This window comes from Phocoena sinus, chromosome 17 (assembly GCF_008692025.1).
Source record: "Phocoena sinus isolate mPhoSin1 chromosome 17, mPhoSin1.pri, whole genome shotgun sequence".
Taxonomy (NCBI): Eukaryota; Metazoa; Chordata; class Mammalia; order Artiodactyla; family Phocoenidae; genus Phocoena; species Phocoena sinus.
This window is the reverse complement of record NC_045779.1, coordinates 70336632-70361229: the sequence shown is the minus strand read 5'-3', so window position 1 is coordinate 70361229 and position 24598 is coordinate 70336632. Positions and strand designations below refer to the sequence as shown.

Sequence of the window (24598 nt, the reverse complement as noted above, 5' to 3'; positions counted from 1 at the left end):
TCACCCAATTAAAAGTTCATCAAGTGTTATTTATACTAGTGAAAATATGGAAACAGCATTGATTCCCAATTCCCAGTAATTGCCTCCATTTTTGTTAAGCACCTGGTGCTCTACATTTATGTCTCCAATCCCTTATAACCCCCTAATTATTGCATTATAGCTGTCATTTTACCAGTGATGAAACTGAAGCTCATAGGACAATGGATTTGCCCAAAACTACCCAGCTAGTAGGTGGCAGAGCTGGAAGTCAAACCAGATCCAACTGGTTACAAAACTCCCATTCCCTGTAACATACCACACTGCCTCAATTCTATAAATAGTGATTAAGAAAATAATGGTACCTGCTCTCATTAAAAAGTTACGCAGCCATCAAATGACATGTTAAAAATGTATATAGTGACATAAAAATTTATGTGATTAGTGAATATATATATACATAATATGATTACTTACAGTACACTTAGATACTTACATGGACATACATATGATTATATTTATATATAGTCTACCTAGATCTTGTGATGATATTAACTATGTTATTTATATACTATGATTACAAAAGTGTACACACGTAACGTTTATTCAGAAATATACACAACACATACACACTCTCCCTTACAGGAGCCAAAAGAAAAGAAATAAGACTTCCCCCAAGGGGTTACCATAGCTCTACTGATGTGATGAGTCCATGTGTGATTTTTTTTCCTACTTTTTAAATGTATCAAATCTTCAATGAATTGTAAAAATATCCTTTTAAAAAGAAAATCATTTAAAACAACTAAAGGACACTTTGATGTCAAGTCATAGAACTGACATCAGGAAGCCAAAGCCCTGAGGCTCATTCTCAGACCTGTGTGAGATTTCAAATTGACATGAGTCAGGTCCTCTCTGGACCTCAGTTTTCTCATCTGAAATATTTCACCATTGGGTTGTCCTGCAGAGTTCATAGGACCATCATGTTGAATGAGCTGACCATTAATGATGCTGCTGGGTTGGAAGAATGCTTATTTGTGACCTGCCTTTATCCATAAATGGAATACCAACTGTGACGGCCCAGCACAGTGGCGGGCACACGATCGGCGCTCAATACCTGCCGAGCAAAAGGATGCGTGAACAAGTTCTGAGCCTAACATGCTGTTATTTATGCAGTATGTCTCTCTGAGAGATGGAAGGAGGGAACACGATGTCTAGGACATACCGGCCTCCAGAAATATCAGCCCATCTTAATGTGCATCGAGTGGACCTTTGCACAGTCATCATGTTTGGTATTTAGCAGGCACATGAATTTCTGAGTCTTAGCGGGAGGTTGACTGCCGAAGTGGGCTAATCACATACCCCCAGCCATGCTGATACTGCAGGAGGCCAGAGAGAAAGGAAGGGTGATTTAGTACATGGTGGGGTCACTGGAGGAGCGGTTGGGTTTGCAGAGAGAGTAAGGCATGGCTTCTTCTGGGTGCATGGTCTTAGCGGTCCTAGGCCTGTGATAAGCCTTCAAGGCTGTTCCCACACCCTGCCCCTGCCCTAGCCCTGCAACTTGATGAGGGGAGGGGGTGGGCGGGGGCGTTTGTCTCCTGTTGTGCTCAGGGTGGCGCAGATAGGGAGCTAGTGGCTTGAGCAGAAATGGAAGCAAGGCGTGGGAGCCAGTGTTGGATCATCCCTCTAATGGTCGGAGAGGCCTGCAAAGCAGCAGAGAAAAGAGAGCACAGCTGAAAACAGAGGCTAGGGTTTAGGAAGAAAAACTCCCTAACTAGATGTTTTGGGTGGAATAAATGAGCCGGAAGACCACGTAGGCTGTAGCACACATGACATTTCCTGTAAGAAATAACAAGACACAACTGTCACCCTGTCTCAGTGGTTTGGCTGCCTCTCTCCCCTGGGATAGAGAGATGCTCCCGGTACCCCTGGACCGAAAAAAGATAATGATACTTTGAGATTATAAATTCTTACTCTCTTTCTGTCCCTCTGTCTCTGTCTCTGTCTCTGTCTCTGTCTCTCTCTCTCTCTCTCTCGTCACCTCTTCCTTTCCCTTTCCCCCTTCCTCTCTCTTCTCCTTTATATTCCAAACCCACAGCTGACTACAGAAGGAAGAGAATGAATTGCTTTCTTCTCTTTTCATGTAAAGCTGTTTTAAATTTAATCCCCTCTCTTTGTGTGCTCTCTTTCAGAATAGATATGATTTTCACCCCTGGACCTCCGTCTACTCCAAAACATAAGAAGTCTCAGAAAGCATTCACCTACCCATCCCAGCAATCTCCCAGGTGGGGCCTGTGGTCATGGGCCGACAGGCTGTGTGGTGCCAAAGCCCACAGAGCATTCCCCAAATCTCAGCTGGGTTCCTTCACGGTGGGGTGAGGTTGCCATTCCCCTAAACCAGATGAAGAGAAAGAGTTTGAAGCCTATTCCGGCCTGTGGCCATTTGAGAGGTTTCTGTACAAAAGACTTGCAGCCCCTCCACCCAGACCCTGTAGGTGACACTGCTTTTTATGGCTATTGAAAATGAAACTAATGGGTTCCTAGTTATAAAATAAGAGGAGACTTATGAGCTTTATTGGAACCGAAAGAATATGTCATGTTGGCAGAGCCCAAGGCACTCCTGGTCAGCTATCTTGGCTTTTCCTGCATCATCACCCACAGAGCCCAAGAAGGACATCAGATGTCAGGTCCCTGACAACATTGTAACAGGTAGAGCTGTGTCCTTCAACAGAGCAGCTCCGCTGTCCCTCAAAAAATGTTTGAGAATTGTCCTTTGTTAGGTCCTCATGAACAAGGAGCCGTCCTTTAGAACAGCGGTCCCCAACCTTTTTGGCACCAGGGACCGGTTTCATGGAAGACAACTTTTCCACGGACTGGGGGTTGAGGGGGGGGATGCTTTCGGGACGACTCAAACACGTTACCTTTACTGTGCACTTTATTTCTATTATTACATTGTAATATATAATGAAGTAATTATACAGCTCACTGTGAGACTGACAGGAGACGGAGCTCACGCGGTAATGCCAGCGACGGGGAGCGGCTGTAAATACAGGTGAAGCTTCGCTTGCTTGCCCACCGCTCACCTCCCGCTGTGCGGCCCGGTTCCTAACAGTAGCGGTCCGTGGCCCGGGCGCTGGGGATGCCTGCTTTAGAAAGTCCACTGTAAAAGAAGTGTACACTTCTTTATTCCCGAATGTCTTCAAGGCAGGTAACATGAGTGAAGGGAGGTAGGCATAAGAAATGTTATGCACCTTATCATAATAAGGCTCCTTATTATTAAAGAAGGGAGAACATAAGGAGGATAATATACAGCATCTAATCTTTGGGCTCAATCCTGGGGATAGAATAGCAAGGGGTGAACGTGCCCCATCCCGAGGAGGTAACTGTTACTTTGTTCTGCTGTTGCTAATTATACCAATGAAGATCCTCTGTTTCCAGAGAGTCTGATTTCTCAAGAAAAGCTGCATATCCAGATGTGATGTACAATTCCCCATCTCTGAGACGGCTTAAATGTTTAGAACCCTGTGCAAGCCGAGGAGAACACTGGTGGGCTTGGATTCAGCACACAGGCCACCAGTGTTTGACATCTGCTTTAATTCAAGATTGCTCAGCCCAAGACAGGCCAGGGTCTTAGCAGGAGTCAGTAGCCTAGAGAGAAAAACCAACTGCCTAGAAAGTGCCAGACATGAGTGGTTTCAAGCAATAGCTAGGTGCCCTGAAAGGTCTCTTCTACATAGAGCAATACTGAAACTAACTGGAATTTAGGCAGATGTGAACTGTGCCTGGCCAAGGAGCAAATGCAGCACACGTCTCCATCCTGTTACCTACGAACAGCATCTTTTGCATCATTTTCCAGATTTCACATCTGTTTCCCAGTCTTAACTAAATGAAACAGATGAAATATTGGAATATTGGTCCCCACTGTGTAGAATTTCAGAGATGAGACAACCCCTCCCCCACTCCATCCTCAACCAGTCGTGAGACGGAAAGGCCAAGGAACATAATTTAAAGGAATCAAACACTCTGGGCACAGTTACTAACCTTGACACAAAGCTTCCTAAGAGCAGCTTAATATTCAGCTTCAGGACTTCCCTGGCGGTCCACTGGTTAAACTTCACACTTTCCTGCAGTAAACACGGTAAGCATGAGATGTCCCTGTTGAAGACAGGAAAATGCTGGCCTTTCCTGATGCCCATCTGCCTCCAGAGTTGCGTGGCCTCTTCCAGACCACGTCAGCCTGAACACGAGAAGGATAGTTCCAGGGGCCACAGCCCACCTAGCTGAAATGACCTTGCAAGGCCAAAGTAGCTATCACGATCTTACAGCAATATGGGCTCTTTCCTAGGAATGAACCGTATGTGGCCAGACCATCCACATCCGAAACTGAAGACCAGAGCATGATGGGGAAGTTTGTGAAAGTCGAAAGGCAGGTAGGTCCTTCCTTTCTCTCACCAAAAAACAAGTATGTGAAATTTACTTTCAAATGTCATTTTTTTCATAGGGAGATGACATACTTTACTTGAGAATCTACCATTCATAAAAGGATCTGGAAATGAAATCGCCGATTCAGCACTTTACTGGTTGGGTGGTCACATGCAAGTGAATGAACCGTTCTGAGTCTTAGTTTCCTCGTATGTAGAACAGGGATTTTAATACCTCATAAGGTTGCCATGAGGACTAAATCAACTGATACCTGTAAATTATCTACAGTAGTAGCTGGCACACAGTAAACACTCAACAAATGGCGGCTCCTGTTACCATGAACTTCATGGTGTTGAAGGAATGTTGGTGACCTTCTCCACGTTTATTCGTAATTCTCCTCCTTCCCTGAAAGTTTGGGTCATTGTGTGGCCGGTGTGAAGGGGCCTGGAGGGGGGCAGGCTGTGGGTGGGGTTCATTCAGGGCAGAAAGAAACCTATTCAGTGACAGCACCCTAGGTAGCCCACCTCTCCTCTCTGCAGTAAAGCAGCTTGTATTTCAGGATCGTTTGCCCAGCTTTACACTAGATAAATAGCACTGTCAGTTTCCCTTAGGATTCCTATTAACCCTTTTATTTTATTCAGAACCTCAAATTGGATCTGTGCAGAAGAAGCAAGAGAGAATTCGAATGATTATTCTTTTTTGGGATATCAGGAATATCCTTTTTCCATTTTAAATTTTTAATTTCTCATCTCAGCTCTTCCACTTACCTGCTCTGTGATGTTTGATGAGTTACTTCATCTCTCTGTGCCTCTATTTCCTCACCTGGAAAATAGAGAGAATAATAGTATCCACCTCATAGGGCTGTTACGAAAATTAAATAAGTTAATATCTTTAAAGTGCATACTAACTGCTAGAGAAGTATTAGTTATTGTTAAGGCTTGGGTACCAACTCAGCCATGACCTAGTTCTACGCTGTGTGTCTTCATCTGTAAGAGAGGATGGTAGACCTGCCTGCAGTGCTTCCTGGTGAGTTATGAACTGTCAGGGAAAGAACATGCCATGCACACATGAATGCACACTTGTGTCTGTGCACTCAAAGATTTTGATACGTTCTCAATTGTGTGGGTAGGAACAGATAGATGCAGCTTACCTCAGTGTATCTTCCCCTGGCCTCCAAGACCCCTAGGCAGGGTCTCCAGTTCTGAGAAGCTCAATTCTTGCTAACCACTGCCCTTGTATCTTTGGGGCTTACATCACCAGGTAGGGGAAATGTACACAAACAGTCTAGATGCTTCTGTAAGGGGATGTTTGCAAATCAAGATCTCCCGCTCCTAGACCCAAACGCAGCAGCAAGGCCACCTCCTCCTCGGGTAAAACTTGTCCTCCACCCATCTCTCTGCTTCCGGCTTTCTGGAAAGTCCTTGCCCTGTGTTTTTTTTTTTTTTTTTAGATTAGCACTAATCCATGCGCAAGGCTCAAAATTAAGAGGCACAAAATAATTAGCTGTTATGATGATTACGACTTGCAAGAACCCTCTTCCTTTCTGAAAAGTAAACGCTATAGTTTTTCCTCCCGACCAGTAAAACTACCCGCAGGTCCGGAAAAAGCAGCGATTCACGGTTCCTTGTATTTTCCAGGTTCGCGACATGGGGAAGAAACTGGACTTCCTGGTGGATATGCATATGCAGCACCTGGAGCGGCTGCAGGTGCACGTCACCGACTTCCGCCCGACCCAGGGGACCTCTTCGCCAGCTGAGGTGGAGAAGAGAGAGGACCGCAGGGAAGCGGATTTGAAAACCATCATGTGTAACGACTCTGAGACCGGCGCCCCCAGCGCTCCCTACAGCGTCCACCAGGTGCCCATTGACAAGGCCGGCCCCTACGGGGTTTTTGCCCACGACCCCGTGAACCTGTCCCGAGGGGCACCCAGTTCTGGAAAGGTTCACGCCACCCTTTCCTCCTCGGCGACCACCTATGCGGAAAGGCCCACCGTCCTGCCTATCTTGACTCTTCTCGACTCCCGAGGGAGCTACCACTCCCAGGCTGAACTGCACAGTCCCTGCTCGGACCGGGTCTCCCCCCAGCAGAGACGCAGCATCACCCGGGACAGTGACACACCCCTGTCCCTGATGTCCATCAACCACGAGGAGCTGGAACGCTCTCCAAGTGGCTTCAGCATCTCCCAAGACAGAGACGATTTTGTGTTTGGCCCGAGCGGGGGGTCAAGCTGGATGAGGGAGAAACGGTACCTCGCCGAGGGTGAGACAGACACGGACACAGACCCCTTCACGCCCAGTGGCTCCATGCCTTTGTCATCCACGGGGGATGGTATTTCTGATTCGATATGGACCCCTTCCAACAAGCCCACTTAAAAGGGGTTGTGGGCTGGCTCCTCCTTGTAATGTAGACAGACTTTGTATAGCTCACTTGCTCTCACACCCGCCATGTACCTGTGAGATCCCCAGTGGCTGCATCAAACGCCTGCATGTGCGTGGTAGCCCCACCTGGGCTGGGGCTTCTCGTGGCCTTTTTCTTCTCCAGGTGACCACAGTGAAGCCGCTTCCTTTCAAGCATGGTTTGCATGACTTTACACTATATAAATGGTACCGCTAACCTCTTTAGGATACACATTTATCCGCTCTTCTTACTTTGAATCATGACTGGACCAGTACAGGGAGAAATGACTGAGGAGCCGTGCTATGTGTCTGTGTGGTCGTCTGGTTTGGGTTTTGGTTGGGTGAGCAGAGAAAGTCGTTTACGTTGTTTCTAGCGTCACTGCCCCTTTGTGTAAAACAGTCCCAACAATTAACCGTTTTCTAAAGCAAGCAAATAATTCTCTCAACAAAAATACATTGCGTACCAGTGACGTTGCCTCCTGAGCTAAAAACGTGAGGGCAGGAACGAGATAATCATCACATCTTCAAAACCAAGAATTTAAAACATTATTTTACTAAGGAAAGCCTGGGAAAACCTTCCAGAAGCTCTCAAAGGGACCTCACTAAGTCTGTCATCGTCAACCATCACGCCCCGGTTTCCTCATCTATGAGGGGTGGTGGCGGGTGGAACGTGTCGGATGAGTTGTGACTAGGCAGGGAGAAAACACACACACACACACACACACACACACACACACACACACACACACGCACGTTAAGATAGTTCCCAAATTACGTAGCCAAAGATAACAGACTTTATCAGCAGCGGGGTGCCCCTCGGGGCAGGAGCTCAGTGCCTTCAAAATGAGGTTCCAATTCACATTCTTCCCCGAGATACTGTATAAAATGTCCACCTCACATAGGAACTAGAGTCAAGAGGGCGCACAGAATTATCCAGTCCACATCCTTCCTTGTAAAAATGAGAAAGCTTAGGCCCGGGTAAAGACATATGTCCAGGGCCACTCCAGTGTTCCCCGGAGACCTGAGACTCAAAGCCCGGTCAGCTGACTCACTCCAGGCCCTGGTCCCTCCTGCCACGCCACTCTGCAGTTTACACAGCAGGACCGAGGTGCCTGTACTCTGTTGTGTGGAAAACATTCGTGACACTGTTTACCCAGCGGGAGGAGGATGTCTGCTTTTATTGCAAAACATGTTTGTCGGATGCTTTGCATTTTGGACCCAGAAAAAAGTAGTAATACAAGTGAGCTACAACATTCATTAATACTAGACATTAATACTAGACAAAATTTCCACAACCATCCATTTTTCCTCCTCTAGATTTTTTTTTTTTTTTTTCTTTTTTTTGTGGTACGTGGGCCTGTCACCGCTGTGGCCTCTCCCGTTACGGAGCACAGGCTCCGGACGCGCAGGCTCAGCGGCCGTGGCTCACGGGCCCAGCCGCTCCGCGGCATGTGCGATCTTCCCAGACCGGGACGCGAACCCACGTCCCCTGCATCGGCAGGCGGACTCTCAACCACTGCGCCACCAGGGACTCCCCCTCCTCTAGATTTTTTAAACCACACATAGCCCTAAGACTAGCTGAGCTCACTGTCCTACTATATAAGCATTAATATGAAGCAGAAGCCATCCTGCTAGGAGATGTTGCTATTCTCTGAAACACACTGATGGAAAAGGTTTCCGTTAGGCTTGAGGTAATCAGCTAAATGACTACACTGCAGTGTTATTGTCTCACTCTTTTCATACGTCTAAGCACACATTGTGGATGGTTACCTTGATGACAGGATGTTTGAAATGGCCTAAGCGAGTGTCTACGTCCCACCGACGTTCTTTCCCTCGCAGTCTTGTCAAGAGCCATAATGGCTGTGGCAGACATGATGGTGGATGGTTTCATCGTTACCTCATGCAGGGATCTTGCACTATATTGGAGAGAGGAGCTCCTTCCTCAGAGATTGGTTTCTTTCAACCTATGTGTCAACAGGTACCATGTATAAGGCTCAGAGTACAGTAATGATGAAGGGTCAGCCCCTGACTTTAGGGACTTAAAACCAAAGCCCGAACTCCTTGGCTTTGTGAGGGGTAAAAAAGGAGTTTTACTTGGAGAGTCCCACGAATGGATGGGTGTTGGCTTTGAAGTCCGAGGTAGGAAATACACAAGGGTGCGCACATACATCAGACGTGAAACCCCCTCCCCCATGGTTTGCCGTTTGACTTTCTGGCTTTCCGAAGGGCAAAGGGCATGTGAGCCTCCTGACCCCCTTCAGTGTGGCTGCAAGCGCCACTGGAGTTGATGACCTAAGAAACCTTATGGCCCTTCCTTAGAGTTCGGTTCTTGATTCTGACCTTCCTGGAATCTCTTGTCAAAAATGATTGAGCCGTCTAACGTCCAATTATTTTTCTAACTTATTAATATTCTCGCAGAACCTACTGGCCTCAGTATCTTACAAATAGAGGCATTTTCCAAGAACTCAATGGAGTTCCCAGCTGGAAGAGTGAGACTTTCTCATCCTCAGGTTAAAAATAGTTACCATGGCTCCAAAGTTAAGAGGATTACCTTAGGTCTTTTAGTAACTGATGGGCAGGGATTGGGTTTGTGTCGATTCCATAACTCCAATGCAGTATGTTGTCTTTATCCGTGTAGACAAAGGCAAATTACGTCTTCATGAATGAATAAATGATAAGAATCTTAAGAGCTGTTCTTTCCCATCTAAGAAAACAAAAAGAAAGAAAAATCATCTAGAATATTCTTTGATATTCCTTTTAAAAAAAAAAACACATTCCAGAATGCAAACCAAGCCTACTCAAGTTGCCTGCCCACAGACGACATCATCAACATGGCTGCATTGATGAGTAGAAATTCAGAGTCTGGGATTAAACATAAAGTTATTAGGAGAAACAGTGTGTGCTTCCACAAACCTACTTTTTGTCAAAAAAAAAAAAAAAAAACAGCATGATGAAATAATCAACAGAATTGGCAAATAACACAGCCCAAGATTATTCTACTTCAGATAAACCAGTGGTTCTGAAGCTTGCCCAGGAAATTGCAGTAGTTTCAGCAGAACTCCATGAAATTAATGGCAAATGAAGGATGATTTTCTCAAGGGAAAACTATGATATATGTATTCAGTCTCTGTGTCACAACATGATATGTGCAAAATTGAAGAGGTTCGTCTTTTAGCAGGATCAACATTAATGAGATAGATACACTTTCCAAATGTTAGGTGAAGGGTGATCCTATTGGGCTGAGAAGAAAATACTTGAGATCAATTTGAGTTTGACTATCAGAGACTAGCACACAAGCAAATACTGAAAGTTTTTTTGTTTTTTTTTTGTGAGAGGAAAAAAATCAAATTGAGAAGTTCTATTCACTAACTGTGTTTGTTCTGGAAACTGAGAGATTAGACTTATTAGACATGGCGTTGATATTATAAAGCTCTAGTTGTCATGAAAAACATAGCCAGAAAACCCCAAGGTATATACTGTACATCAAATGCGCTCATTAATCAACAGTACGCGTTTAATGCCCACTTTGTGCAACACGGTTCCTAGACACTGTAAGTTGAAAGAACAATTACTTATAGAAAATGTTAACGTAACAGGAGCTACTCAAACTGGCCAAGATCATTGTCATAATTCCATACCACTCTAATGACCGCGATAAAAATGTTCCTTTGGTTATTCATTTACAAGATTTATTAAGCACCACTGTCTTCTAGGCACTGCACCAATGCACCAGAAATTCAGAGATAAGAAAAAATACAGACTGCTATCAAAAAGCTAGGAATCTGGTGGCCTGGAATTATTAAAGGTCCCTTTACATTATGTCTACCAGAAGTGGGAAGAACCTGATTCATCCCTGCAGACAACTATACAGACAGGAATGCTTCCTAGGTTGGAATCAGTGAGAGACTGAACATGGAAGAAAGTGAAAGCAAAACGTCTGCATCAAATCGTAATGACCCCATCAGCTCAGGGACGGCTGATTGGATTGTATGGGGACTTTGAGTTTGCGTTCAATGCCTTAGACATTATAGCTCCAGACAAGCTGTGGAAGAAGGAGTTTCTGGAGTATCTGAGAAGGTTCTTGGAGAAATCAGCTTTTCTTCCTCTCCAAATCCCTACCATGATCGAGACCAGGCAAGGAGCTGAGCTACTTCCATTTCATTGTGTTGACCAAGAGAAGCTTATAGTAAACCAATATACAGCATCTATTTGAAGAGAAAAGTGTCACTCTGCTTCCGGAAACCTGCACATCAGATTCTCCTGGGGCAAGAGAATAAATGTGTCCAGCGTCCTAAGAAGCCAACAGCACTTTGGAAAGTGCACCCCAGGCTTCCTCCAGAAGATGCCCCATAGCTACTCTTCGTTTTCCTTGAATACATATCCAGGGCAACCTAGAACCCAAGGATTATCTTTGCTTTCTGAACCCTGGGCATCCTGAGGAATCTGCCCATGTCCTCACTTGTCTTTGAAGGCTTGCTTGTTTCAGGATGAACTTTTAAACAGACCGTAAGTCCTTTCTTTGTATTCAAATCAACCCAAAGTTCTTGTGTTACTGATATTACACTATTTAAAACTGAGCCAACAGTCCCCTAAATCAGGCAGCGGGTATCACGATGCCCAGGTCAGAACATGTTAGGAACCAGCCTACCTGCACAGCTTTAGTGCTTTAGGAAACCAGTAATGAAAAATACCAAAGAGCTCGGAAGGATATAGAGATGCCCTGGATGAAAATTTGACTTATATTCAAACGTCTTTGGCTTTTCTGACGTGTTTTGATTTTCAAAGACACAATCCATATAGATAAAGCCCCTACTACAATGACTGCCATATCCGGGATACTGTTATTCGTGTTCTTTTGTTACAGCATGTATGGACGCCATTGCCTGAGTCTTGGTATTACTCATGAACTCTAAATTTACACTAGAAAATCTTTTCAGAAAAAGAGTGGTGAAGATACAATCCCAATTTTTACACGACAAAATCAGGCACTTTCACAATTGCTATTTAAATAAGGACATCTCTAGAAATAGAAATGCTTACTTTTTCCATCAAAATAAGGAAGAGCAGGAATGTCGGAATGAGGAGAGCAAGACTGTTGGGTCCCAGTGGTTGGGCTGTGGCAGTTCCATGGGACACACTGTACAGATACTGCCCCGTTGTCTCGAAGGATGATGTGTAGGAGGTAAAGCCAAATAGAAGGAATAATTAAATATATAGAAATGAGTGGTTTCAACGAGGAAATTCAACCGTGCCATGATGTCTGTCAGACAAATGCTAGCAATGAGTGGAGAACTTCCAAGAAAGAGTTTAAGTTTGCTGAAACCCTCCTCAGGGGGATTGGTTCCCAGCTTTGAACAGCCTCAACTCTGGCATCCCTGCAGGAAACTGTGACTAGTGTTCTGCTTTATTATCATAGACACAGGGAGGTATAATTTCAATAGATTCTTAGATGCTCAGAGCAAGAAGAGACCTTAATTACCCAGACCGCCTCTCTTTTTATATCAGGAAGCAGAGGCTCAGAGCAAAGGGAGTCACACTTAGTCGATCAGTGATTAAATGAGTGACTGTGTAGCAGAATCTAGAACTCAGCAGAATCTAGACTAGTTAGGTCTCCTAACTCCTGGACAGATGTTGGAGATCAAAAAACTAAAAGTAAAATACCCAGTGAGAATAAAGTATTTCTGTTGAGCCCAGGAGATGAGAGAGAACTTCCTGGTCCACTGGAGAAACTGCGATACCAGACACATGTGTCGGGACATCTTCCCATCTCTGGAACATGATTGATGATCCCATGCCTTGAAAGATGACATCGCTCTTTCTTCCAAAATCCTGCTGTGTTCCAAAGCTGTAGACATACCACTGTTGCTGTGTGTGGTTGAGAAAAGGAATGTAGGGCACTCCTCCCCTCCGCTCCCCTGACCTCTCCCCCAGGCTTAGACTGGTTCAGCAATTTGGTCCATCACTTGGACTCATTCAGCTCCAGAGTGATGCCTCAGGTTATATCCTTACCTATAAGCCAATTTACCAGGATTTCTCCTTGAAAAAAATGTATGGGCTTGATTTTAGGAAATGGGATGTGATTTCTTTGGGGAAGTATATGACCCCAAGTCAGCAGGTCTACTGAAGTTGTCCCTTTGCCCTGGGATCTCTGGGTCCCACCTGGGCACGGCCTGGCTCCTCCTGCTTTGTCCCAGAGAACGTCTGTCTTGGTCATATCACAGCCAGGTATTCTAGTCTTCACCAAAAGCTACAAAGAAGCAAACAGGATTCAACTGAAGATAACTTATGTTCCTAGAAAATTATTTTAGGAAGTCAACAGGCCTCCATTGGCTCAAATGAGGATTTCCATAGTTGGTTTCCACTTATATTGTGCTTGGGATAGACTTTCCAGAATTTGGCAGGGCTCCCCTTGTTAAAGCTAGTAGCAGGATGTTCAGTTCTCCTGAGTCAGGAGCTCCTAAGAGATAGAAAGGTGGTCAAGTTCTTGGATGGCAATAGGTGACCCACTGACTTTAATGACTGTCATTCTGTCAGCCTTCACATAGCACCGTTCTAAGGTTAAAATAAGTTTCAGAGGGAAATAAGTCAAAAATGGGTTCTACGTAAGAATAACCTGAGTGTGACTTACAATTAAGCAGTCAAAAGCCTTGCCCAGGGGTTAGGAATATATTTGTAATTCCTCTTAGACTTGTCAGATGGACTCTACAATTTGTTGCCTGAGAGTAACTCAAAATGAGAGTGCGTTTCGCTTTAGTGTTCTATTCTCTTCCTCTGTCCCCAAGACTGAGTTCAGGGAAGGGGAGGAGAATTCACCCTAAGCTCTCTTTATGGGCAGCATGTGACGTCATAGTTCTCTCTCTCGACTTCATGCAATCCTCATCACAACCCCACTGAGGAGGTATTACTGTTTCCATCTTATAGAAAGCTGAAACTGAGAGGGAGAAGCCGTTAACCAAAACCCATGTACCTCCAAAGCCCATTCTTCCTCCCCACCCCAAGTCTCCCAGGTCAATAGAAATGCTCCCAAATCATGCCTTGCAGGCTTCCACAAAGCCTTGCCCTCCCACACCCCATCACCTTTAAGTAAAATGATTACAGCCCTGTTGGTTCCCTGGAGAGAAGAGTGATTCTTGCATTGACTGTTCCCCTTGCTATTCGGCGGGTCCTGTCTGCTCCTTTGCGTGGTTTCACGATCCAGCTGTCGGTGGCAGAGAATAACGCCACATAGATTGTCCATCTGGTTCATGTTGGAATCCATCAGCTCTGGGAGTTTGGTGTGGCTACAGATTATCCCACAAGTGCCCCTTGTTCTTTGCCCCCAAGGATTTCCTTTCATTGTTTTAACCAAACAAGTTCAAATGTCCCTCCTGACTAGTCTTTTGTCTCTAGACTGTCCCTTTATTTCAGAGCTTAGAGATCCTGCAGAAACAGGTGAGTCTTCAAAAACATTCTCTGGGAGGCCAAAGGCTCAGAACAGTTGTGTTTCTCTTTCTCGATATGAAAAGATCAAGGTTCCCAGTGGAAGCCAACCTGATCTGATAATTGGGCTCTTCTTTTCCCTCTGAATCCTCTTCCAAGAGAAGGGAGCGCAGCTCCCCCCTCCGAAGTTCCTGTGAGAGTTCAGAGTCCAGGTGGGAAGCCAAGTTCCAAGACTGGCAGCCATCTTGTTGTCAAGTGTCAGAGGCTTTGCTATTGGAGATGTGAGGTGGGCCCTGCCCCATCTTGAAAATCCCCTTAGAAAGATGCACCAACTTCATCAGATTTGTCAATCATTCCCTGTTTTAATGAGGAAGATGCCTTCCACATTGCTTCCAATGGGGTATGGCTATTCTTTTTCTTTTTTCTCTTTGTGATGTAGCAGTGATGGAAAACACCAATCTGAAGAGCAAACTGAGGCTTCCAGTGACATGAATCCGTTGTATCTGATTTTGGATTGTATTTTCTTTAACCCCCTTTAACGGCATAGAATTCTGGTGCCTTGCCCCCTGAATTTGCCTCCACGCTACAGTAGGCTCTCTTCACGTTCTGGCTTACATGGGAACACAACTCTTCCACAAGTGGCCTTTCGTGCTCTTTATAATATGATTTCCTGTAATTTTTAAACTGTATGTGTAATTTATATTCTGGCTCTGTCCAATATTTGAACAACTTTAATAAGTTGATTTCCATATATATTATGCAAACAATTCTTACCTGATTTTTTATGTTCTATCTTAAAACAAATAAATACCGCACCACTTATTAATAAATAGACATTTCAATGATTGTGTGGCAAAATGTTCTTTGCTTCATTAACAACACAGAGCGACAAGGAAAGACAGTTCATTATTAGTTGCGGGCAGGAGGAATAGGACGGGATTTGGGTATGTTTGTAAGAAGTGGTTGAGACGCAGAGAATAAAGACACAAGAAAGAAAACATAATTCAATGTTTTCATAGCTACAAAGTGCATGATGTGGATTGCACACCTCCTTAGAAACAGCCACTATACAGGTTGTAGATGTACAGACTTTAGTAAAACATTATCTAATCGTTACAGTTTTAAGACATTATTACTCCATTTTTATAGGTGAGAAAATTCAGACCCAGAAACATAAAAGACCTGCCCAAGGACAGACATTCCTAAGTGAACAGTCACAAGTAGGGCCCAGGACCATCTACCCCCAAGACTCATGCCACTTTCTTTGGAGAAGTTTCCCCTCCTAGACCATGTTGGGGGGAAGACCACGTGGGTGACTCAGAGTGAATGTAAGTCAACAGAGAGGAAATTAGTAAAGCTCACATCAGATGGCCTCTCTCTGTTGTCAGTACAGCAGGAAGGGATGTTTTCTCATGAGAAAGAGGGAGTTGGAGCAGGGAACCTCGGGAGAGTTACTTAACCTTTCTCTGTCTTGGTTTATCATCTGTAAAGTGGGGAGAACAATGTGTGCCTTGAAGGGTCATTATCCTAGCCAGGGATCTGGCATTCAGCACATGCTCAGTGAATGACAGCTTCTGACTCCATCCTGTACCCACACGCCTGGCTGCCTTAATTTGGGTTTCCGCAAGAATAGAGACAGAATGTTGGATGCAGGTAGTATATTCGGAAAGTGATCCCAGAAAACACAGCTGAGAAAGAGTGCAGAGACTGGAACAGGGAGGGAGAAAAGCCAGTAAAGAATGAGCTAATCCTTGTGGGTAACTGGGCTCAATTCCACCAGGAACCCCCTGAGAATGCATGTGAAATACACCAGAGAATCATTCCACCTTGGGACAGGTATCTGGGGTATTCATCCACGGAGCCCGGTTCTTCCCTGGTTGAGAGTTGCCCCTGGGATATAAATTCCCTCCTCTGTCAGTTTTCCTGTGCTACAGCTGAGCAAGCTCCCAGGTGCAAAAGCTCTAAGGCAGAGAAGCAGAGAGACGTAGCCAGAGGAGCTGTCTGCCTGCTGTGACCTGTGTACTGTGACCACAGGTGAGCTCGCAGCTGGGCAGAGGGAAAACAGCATAGCAACATGAGCATCTGGTACATAAGCCCCACTTGAAAACCCTACATACACACAGGGAAGCAAAAACCCAGCCAGGTTGCCGCAAATCACTCTGTAAGTCAAAGGACAAAGCTGGCCAACACTGGACAAGCTGGCCGTGGTGCCCATGAACTTGTTCATTATTAAAACAGTGCCTGTAACCACTAGGAAGCAGGGTAGAGGGTCTGCTAGAAGATCAGGTCCACATTTGTCATTGTGAAGACCCGTGGCTGACAGGTGAGATAAGCATCAACTCAGCAAACGTGTCCCTCCCCCAGTAAAACATACCCACCTCCGGTCTCAGATGACTGCATGCCAGACAGAAAAAGAGCCTAAAAATTATATCCCTGAGAAAATCCCTTTCCATCTGCACAAATGGAGCAAAAGCCCATTCATAACCTTGCAGATCCTCCTGGGAGCCAGTTACTGTTCCTAACAATGTCGGCTTCCAACAATGAAGCTTGCAACAATGAACAATGTCGGGCATCCAGGTGACCTGAGAGCCTGTGGCTTCCCCACACTGAAGACGTGTAAGGTGTCTCCCCTGAGAAGAGTCCAATTGTCCTTGTATCCTGCCTCCACATCAAATATGAAAACGTTGCCAGCAATTTATCTTCTGGTTCTGGGCGGGTCAGCCCCAGGCCGGTGGAGTTAGCAGACAGAAGCAGAAATGAAATTAGAGAAGTAACAGAGGTCAGGTCATGAACAGCCTCCTGGGTCATGATAAAGACATTTGCTTTTACTCTGAGTCAGACAGGAAGTCATGCAGGGCTTTGAGGAGAGAGATGAGAAGATCTGACGGATGCTAACAAGGGGTTCTCTAGCTGCTGTATTGAGAATACACTGAATGAGGCAAAGGCAGAGGCAAGGAGATTAATCAGGGACGCGACTGCATTAGCAATAATCCAGGTGAGAGCCAAGAGTGGCTTGGACCAGGGTGATGGAGGTGGTGAGAAATCTTAATATTTAGAATCTAGATACCTTTTAAGAGTAGAAATGACAGCTATATGTATACATATATCCCCTCCCTCTTGGATCTCCCCCCCTGCTGCCCCTCCCCACCCATGTAAGTCACCACAGAGCACCGAGCTGAGCTCCCTGAGCTATACAGCGGGTTCCCACTAGCCATCTGCTTTACACATGGTACTGATTCACTTCATTGCAGAGCAGAAACTAACATGACACTATAAAGCAAACTATATCCCAATAAAAGAATTTAAAAAAAAGAACCCAGCCACAGACAATTAAAAAAAAAAAAGAGTAGAAATGACAGGATTTTCTGATAGACTGAATGTGAGATGTGGAAGAAGAAGAATCCAGGAAGATTATGCAGTATTTTATTTGAGTACCTGGAAGAATGAACGTATCATTAATTGAGATGGGAGTAGATTAGGGAAGGGGCAAGTTTCTGCAAAAGGATGTGAATTTGGCTTTTTAAATGTTAAATCTGAGATGCGTATGAGGCATCTAGTGGCAATGTTCTGTAGAGAGCTGAGTGTGTAATTAAGATTATTTAGGGCTGAAGGCACCTATCTATCTGTCTGTCTGTCTATCTATCTATCTATAGATGTGACAAGTTCTAGATAACCTTTAAAACCATGAGACAAGATGCGATCTCCAAGTGAACAAGTATAGAGAAAAAAGAGGAGACACCAAACGACTATACCCAGCAACCTCAAGAGGTCAAGGAGACGAGGCGGAACCAGCAAAAGAGGCCGAGCAAAAGCAGTTGATGAAATAGAAGACGATCAGAAGAGTATGGCGTTGGCGATGCCAAGCGCAGACCTCATCTCATGGAGCGAGTGACCTATTGCAGGCGCGGAGTGCTACTGAGAGGTCGAGTGAGCAGAGCAGTTAGCCACATGGGAGTCACGGAGACCTTGACAAAGGCAGTTTGGGTGGGGTGCTGCCGTGATGCCTGACTGGCGTGGCCTTGAGAGAGAGGAGAGGAGAGGAATTGGGGGCATTGAGTAGGGACAACTCGTAGTGACCATCTTAAGCATACAGTTCCATGGCGTTGAATAAATTCATAACAGTGTGCAACTATCCCTAACTCCCATCTCCATAACTCTTGCCTTCTTGTAAAATTGAAACTCTGCACCATCCATTCAAGAGTAACTCCCCATTCTCCTCCCCCCCACCATCCCTGGCAACTACCATTCTACTTTCTGTCTCTATGATTTTGACTATTAGGTACCACGTACAAGTGGAAGCCTGCAGCATTTGTCTTTTTGTACCTGCATTTTTAAGTACAAGGAAAATGAGCCTCAGAGAGGTCAAGCAGTTTGCCCAAGGCCACACAGCTAGCCAGTCACTGAAGCAGAACCAGAGCTGTGGCTTTTGTTCCTGCTGCTTCATCCAGAAATGTTACTGTTAGCACAGTAGGTATATTTCACAAGAATCAACCGAAAGTTCAGAAATGCAATCTTTCTAGGCAGACAATGGGTAACGATTCTCAAATGTCTACCTTGAACCAGGTGCTGTAAGCCCTTTCCTTACGACCATTCTATCCTTCTGACAGCCTTCTGCAGTGGCTACTATTGCGATCTTCATTTCCTAGATGAGAAAAGTAACTTTGAGGTAACTGATCTCCCTAAACTGAAATGTACAGGCCAGGAGGGCAGGGATCCCGACTGGCTTATTTGGAGCTGAGTCCCCAGCACCCTGAAAAGGTCTGGCACACAAATGGCTCTCCTAGACCATTCCCATAGACAGTGTTTGGCCCCTGCCTCGTTTTCCGACAATATCCTCACTGTCCCCCACCTCCTGCGTGGGTTCCAGCCGGCCTGAACCACTGTAGGTGCTGGGGAGGCAGGATGCTTGAGGTACAAGGGTACCTGCCCTGAAGGCACACACATACACACAACCTACTGAGGGAGACAGACAAGCAAAGAGATCATCCCAATAGAGCACAATAAGACAAATACAAAAATATTACCCTTAATGGGATGGGAGGGTATCAGAGAAGGCTTCCTGGTGACGGGGAGGTCTGAGGTGAGAATAAAAAGGATGAGGTAAAGCTTGGGGTGTGGGTAGCTGAAGGGAGCATATCACAGCCAAAGAGATCTTCACCATGTGGATAATGAAATTCAAATTTATATCATTTTTACACATCATGAAATACTCTTCTTCTTTTGCTTTTTTACAACTGTTTAAAAATGTAGAACCATTTTCGGCTTTATAAGAACAGGCAATGGGGCCAGGCTTGCCCACCCTGCTAAAATTCACGAGCAACCCCTAGCCGGTTCTTCAGAAGACTTCCACTGGCTCACAGGACAGGTGATGCTTGGCTCACAGACCTTTACAGCAGGAAGGGGAAATCATCACCCTGTGATCCTGTTCTGCTCCTTCAATACATGTAATTACTGTCAGAAGAGGTTTCCCATCCCACGCTGAATCAGTGCTTTGTCATTCTGTTCATGGATGCTATTCAGTTCCCAGCAAAGGCATTTTTCTCTGATGGAGGTGATCCGGTTTCACCGCTTTGGCTTCTTGGTATGATTATTATTCCATTTTTTTTTCCAGAGGACTTAAAGCAAAGTTATCAAGCCTTTCCCCACCTCCACCCTCTGTATCTTTCACTAAGAACTCATATAAACCCCACAGCTCTGACTTAGCTGTTAATCTTTCAGGCTGCTTAAATTCTTTGAAGTCCTTTATCCTGCTCGGGAGACAGGTAAGTCACATACCGTAGAGATTTGCAAACCCTTCGGTCCCCTCTACTCCCCAAAGCATGAAGCCAGATAAGAAATGCATCTGCTCTAATTCCCAAACTCTGGGCTCCTGGTTGCCGAATGATAGGAGAGGAGTTTCTATCACCCAATCCCTTACGCTGCACTTAAGCTAAAACTCACCCCTTGATCACAGTCTGTTTCTTTCCATTTTTTCCCTTAAGCTATCGATTAGCATCTTAATGCAGTCCTCAGCCGGGAGGATGGCTTGTCCTCACATCTGTGATAAAGGAAACACGATCTTTAATCCAAAGAATTGGAATGAGAAGAAAAGAATGCTGTGAAAAATGGCTGGCAGCAAGGCAACAGCTCAGAAACTATACTTTCTCAGAGGCCAATCAATCACGGATTTGGGCGGCAAACAGACTGGGATTCCACTCCTGGCTCTTTGAGCTGCGTTCCCAGGGGCCGGTTGCTTGTCTGGGCCTTGCTTTCCTCCAACTATAAAATAAGGATGATAACCCCTAAGTGGGGTTACTTCCAGGACCAGTAGATATCATATGTAAAATTCCTGGCACCTCAGATAGTCAAGAAATAATAGATTCTTTCCTTCTTTTTCTGAATGAACTATTGAAAAGCCAGAACCTCCCCTTTCAGTGTCTCCCCCGGGGCAGTGGAGCCGACTGCTGGGGTGTACGGCCTTAGGCCTCTGGGTCCTCCTCACAGAGAGGGAGCTGGTCCTCACTAGGAAGGATGCTGAGTGCAAGTGTTATCTCCAGATTCTTGGATGCAATACCATAGACATGAATGTCACTTCCACAAGACTCTTAGGTAAGCAAAGCTCTCTCTTTTATTGAAAGAGCTTGTGCACAAGGGAGAAGGTGGAAGAGAGTGGCAGCTCCCTGAGAAGGGGCGAGTTGCTTTTGTAACAATAGGGAGGGTTTGTCTCATCATCACTGGTTAATTTCCAGAAATCATCAAACTTCTTTGGTCAGCACCGGGTGGCTCCATGGTGGCTGTCGGGAATAGGGAGCGCTTTGGTGAGGGAAAAGGGGTGCATGAGAATTTTCTGCAAGAAAACATCGGAACAGATAAGGTTAAAATTGATAGTTGAGCTTCTTGTCTTGTGGCAACTAGGTATACTCCTTAGTGTAACAGAGATAAAGTTAATCTTGTACTCCTGTGAGCCTGGTTTTTGTCTCTGGGACTCAGGACCCCAGAGCCTTTGTTCTTTTGCTTCCAAGGCCCCTTTGGCCCAAGGTCTTCCCCCAGTCCTTTTTCAAAATGGCTGTACTCTTGACTTCCTGTCTCAAGTGCGCCGTTATAATGTATTGAGAACATGCTGCTCTGACTGTGGCTGGTCCAAACAAGATGGACTTCAGTGTGAGTTCTGACCCTGACGCTGACATTACCATTATTCTGTATCTGACTGGCCATCTTTCGGCTGCAAAGTCCAGTGAGAAAGGTAGGTTTTCTTGGCAGGCTAGACTAGTCTTTGTTGATTGGTGAGCCCCATTAATTGGAAGTACTACAGTGTTTCATTAAGGCTCCAGCAGCTTTGTTCTGACCACTCACATTTCCAGCTCCAGGGCTACTGCCAGTCAGACACAGACAGACTGTGAATTCATTTCACAAGCCTCTTGGGCTGATTCACGGATCATGGATCCCAACGACACTTCTCGGCGCTTCTCCTGGGAGTGTGACTGGACTTCTTACCCTTCGACCCACCAAAATGCTTTGAAATAATCATCAATTCTGTTTGTTTCCAACCTCAGGTCCTTTTGTGGCACTCTGGGCTGGTATTTTGAAGGGCAGGAGAACAGAGCAGAACATGGTAAAAAAAAAGGACACAAACTTTAGTATCTGGGAGACCATGGTTCAAACCCCAGTTCTCCCACTTAGAGGCACATGACCACGAGTAGGGGGCTCTCCCACCGATCCCCGGGGCCCTCTCTTGTATAATTGAAATATCAGTGTCTCTCTCATGGGATGCTTGAGAAGGCAAAATAACAGAGATGATAGCCAAAAGTAGAGGTTCAATAAACTATACTGTTGGAGAGGAAAAAATAACTGTTCCCTCCACCCTCTTAGGTTCAGCATCTGGGGCTCTGCAAATTGAAATGATAAAAAGATTAACAGGAAAAAAGGTTTATTTCATATACATATGGGATGGGAGCACCACAGAAATAAATGAAAACCTCAAAAAGGTGGTCAGACCCTGAAACTTCTATACCATTTTAACAGAAGGATGTTAAGTTTGTGGGGAAGTGACAAGAAATAAAAAGGGTTTTGAGTTTCTAGGGTGCTAAATCGTGGAAAGGTAAATATACGGGGAAACTAGAGGAAGATAAGAGTTATTTTAGTAAGGTTCGTTTGTGCAGTCCCATCTTGGTGCCAACTTTCCATTCCCTTCATGGCCATAAGACTCCCCCTCCCGCCAGGAAGGAGAATTTATGGCAGACCTGCTCTTAGAGAGAGGAGGCTCCAAGAAGGCTTCTTTCTGCACCTGTTGATTCTCAACGGGCTTTAGATCAAAATAATCCGTATGCCAAAGTGGTATATTTGGGGGCAGCATATTTTGACCCCACTGAGTACGTTATTATTGTCATTGTGTCACTACATGACTAGCTTTTATGCCAGTGTCACTGGCTGTTTATTCAAAAATAGCCATGGGAAAAAACAAGGTCCTACTGTATAGCACAGGGAACTATATTCAAACTCCTGTGATAAACCAGAATGGAAAAGAATATGTATAACTGAATCACTTTGCCACACAGCAGAAATTAACACAATATTGTAAATCAACTATACTTAAATAAAAAAGAATTAAAAAATGGCCATGGGAAATGCAGTGAAATAATGATGACTCCGTTTCAGAGGAAATTTTTGACGTCTGATCCAGTCTTTGTAAAATATAACTTTGAAGATTGTAATTCCATCCACGTGGGGAATATTGCTGCTCTTTTTTACTCTTAGAGTACCACCATCTTCTTAGGTCCCAACACTTTTATTTATTTGTTAAGAATTTACATAGCCTTTGCTCTGCACCATATACCATTCACTGTATTTTATAAATATAACAGCCTTGGGTGAGGAAACTAAGACAGAGAGAGGTTTAATAACTTGCATAGCAGGAGTGACCAAACCAAGGAGCAAGGCCAGGCAGCTGGGCTCCAGGGTCTGTGCTTGTAACACCAATGCCATGAGCTCAACAAAGATTTTTTGAGGGAATGCAGGTTAAGTATCTAGAGCCAGAGGGCACTCAAGATGCAAATCAAGTGTGTGAAACCCTAACCCCAGCTCCGTCCTCTGCCCTAGTGTCCCACGGTGGCCCAGGCTCTTAAGGGGGACTTTGCCTGCCCATGATGACTGGTGTTATGTACCGAGCACCTATATGTGCCAGGCACTGGGTTAAGTACTTTAGATTCATTATCTTAAATCCTCACAAAGACCTAATGAGCTAGGTTCTCTTATCCCCATTTTGCTGATGAGGAAAACCAAGCTTCAAAGAGTAGACAGATTTATGAGAATGAGAGGACTCCAAGGAAGCACCCCCCAGCCTTGTGAGGCCTATCTCTGTCCAGGGTGACATCCAGAAGAAACACCACTGAAGTATCTACCGATAATTAAAAAGCAAATTTAAACGTTTACGAGGATCTTTCAAGAAAATTCCAAAGGTGGTTCTATCCCTAATGGGTAGCAAAACTTCTTAAAATATAATTTTCCGTGAAGATGCTCAATTCCTGAGACAATTTTCCCCCCAGCGCACTTTCTCTTGACATTTCTCCTCTTCCCCAAGTCACCTTCCAGATCTATTCCGTTCTCTACCACTGGCAAATTTCTACTCTTTTCAAATCAAGTCTGCGCAGCCCCTATTAAATGGGTAATACATTAATACCTACACATCAAGATTGTGTAGTTATGACGTGACAGTGTGCGTCAGGCAGCATTCTGTGTGGTGTCTGGCACACAGAAAGCACTCAATAAATTTTCACCATCCTTCCTATTAGTCTCAGCTTTGCGGCTTTTAACTGTCATACTGATTCTGTGCAGCAAATGCCCAGGTGAAAGCCTGGCACACAGTGCTGCAGTGAAGGAAAGAGAGTGTGAACACTCAAGTGTGCGTGTGTATTAATATTATTTTCTTATTTATAAGCAGCAGTGATGCTGTATTTGAAGGGTATTTTCCATCTAAACAGCGGGAAAACCCATGGAAGAGACACTGATTCTCCCTGAATAAGCATGCACCCCTCCCAGACTTCCTGCAGTTATTCAGGACCACATGAGTAATTCTGGTGGAGGCTGTAAATGAATGTAAGCGTGTCACTTCCTACCAGAGCATTTAAGAGTTGGTGCATAATCCTCCAGGTCTCTCCCTTCCCCTGCCACTATGAGTCAATGACTAAGGAGGCCACAGGGATGGAGACCTACAAGAAGGTGGAACCTCCATCATCCAGAGCCCCTGAGTGAGCGTGAAGGGCAGTTCCCCACCAATACGCAGAGGGTACAGACTATCAACAAGAAATCGACTTTTATGGCTGAATTAAGCCAGTGAGATTGCAGAGTTAATTTGTTACCTCAGCATAACCTCACCTATCCTAACTATACAATGGCTTTCATCAATTGTGTTT

The 24598-nt window shown here is 45.0% G+C and overlaps 2 protein-coding genes across 3 annotated transcripts in view; one reads left to right on the top strand and one right to left on the bottom strand.

Annotated features, from left to right (window-relative positions):
- Positions 1–8165, top strand: part of KCNQ3 (potassium voltage-gated channel subfamily Q member 3) — a 292035-nt gene extending 283870 nt beyond the window's left edge. The window contains 3 exon segments of the mRNA XM_032609424.1: positions 2166–2258; positions 4319–4403; positions 6033–8165. Of these exon segments, the coding sequence (XP_032465315.1) occupies positions 2166–2258; positions 4319–4403; positions 6033–6767 (913 nt within the window). The 3' untranslated portion in view covers positions 6768–8165.
- Positions 565–24598, bottom strand: part of EFR3A (EFR3 homolog A) — a 190093-nt gene continuing 166059 nt past the window's right edge. The window contains exons 25-28 of one of the 2 annotated variants that reach the window (XR_004346383.1): positions 5163–5217; positions 4015–4128; positions 2960–3133; positions 565–2365 (exon numbers count right to left, since the gene is read on the bottom strand). The gene's annotated coding sequence lies outside the window, so the exon portion shown is untranslated. Of the gene's footprint in view, positions 2366–2959; positions 3134–4014; positions 4129–5162; positions 5218–21169; positions 21764–24598 lie in introns of those variants that run through there. The other variant, XR_004346384.1, reaches the window with a different exon arrangement.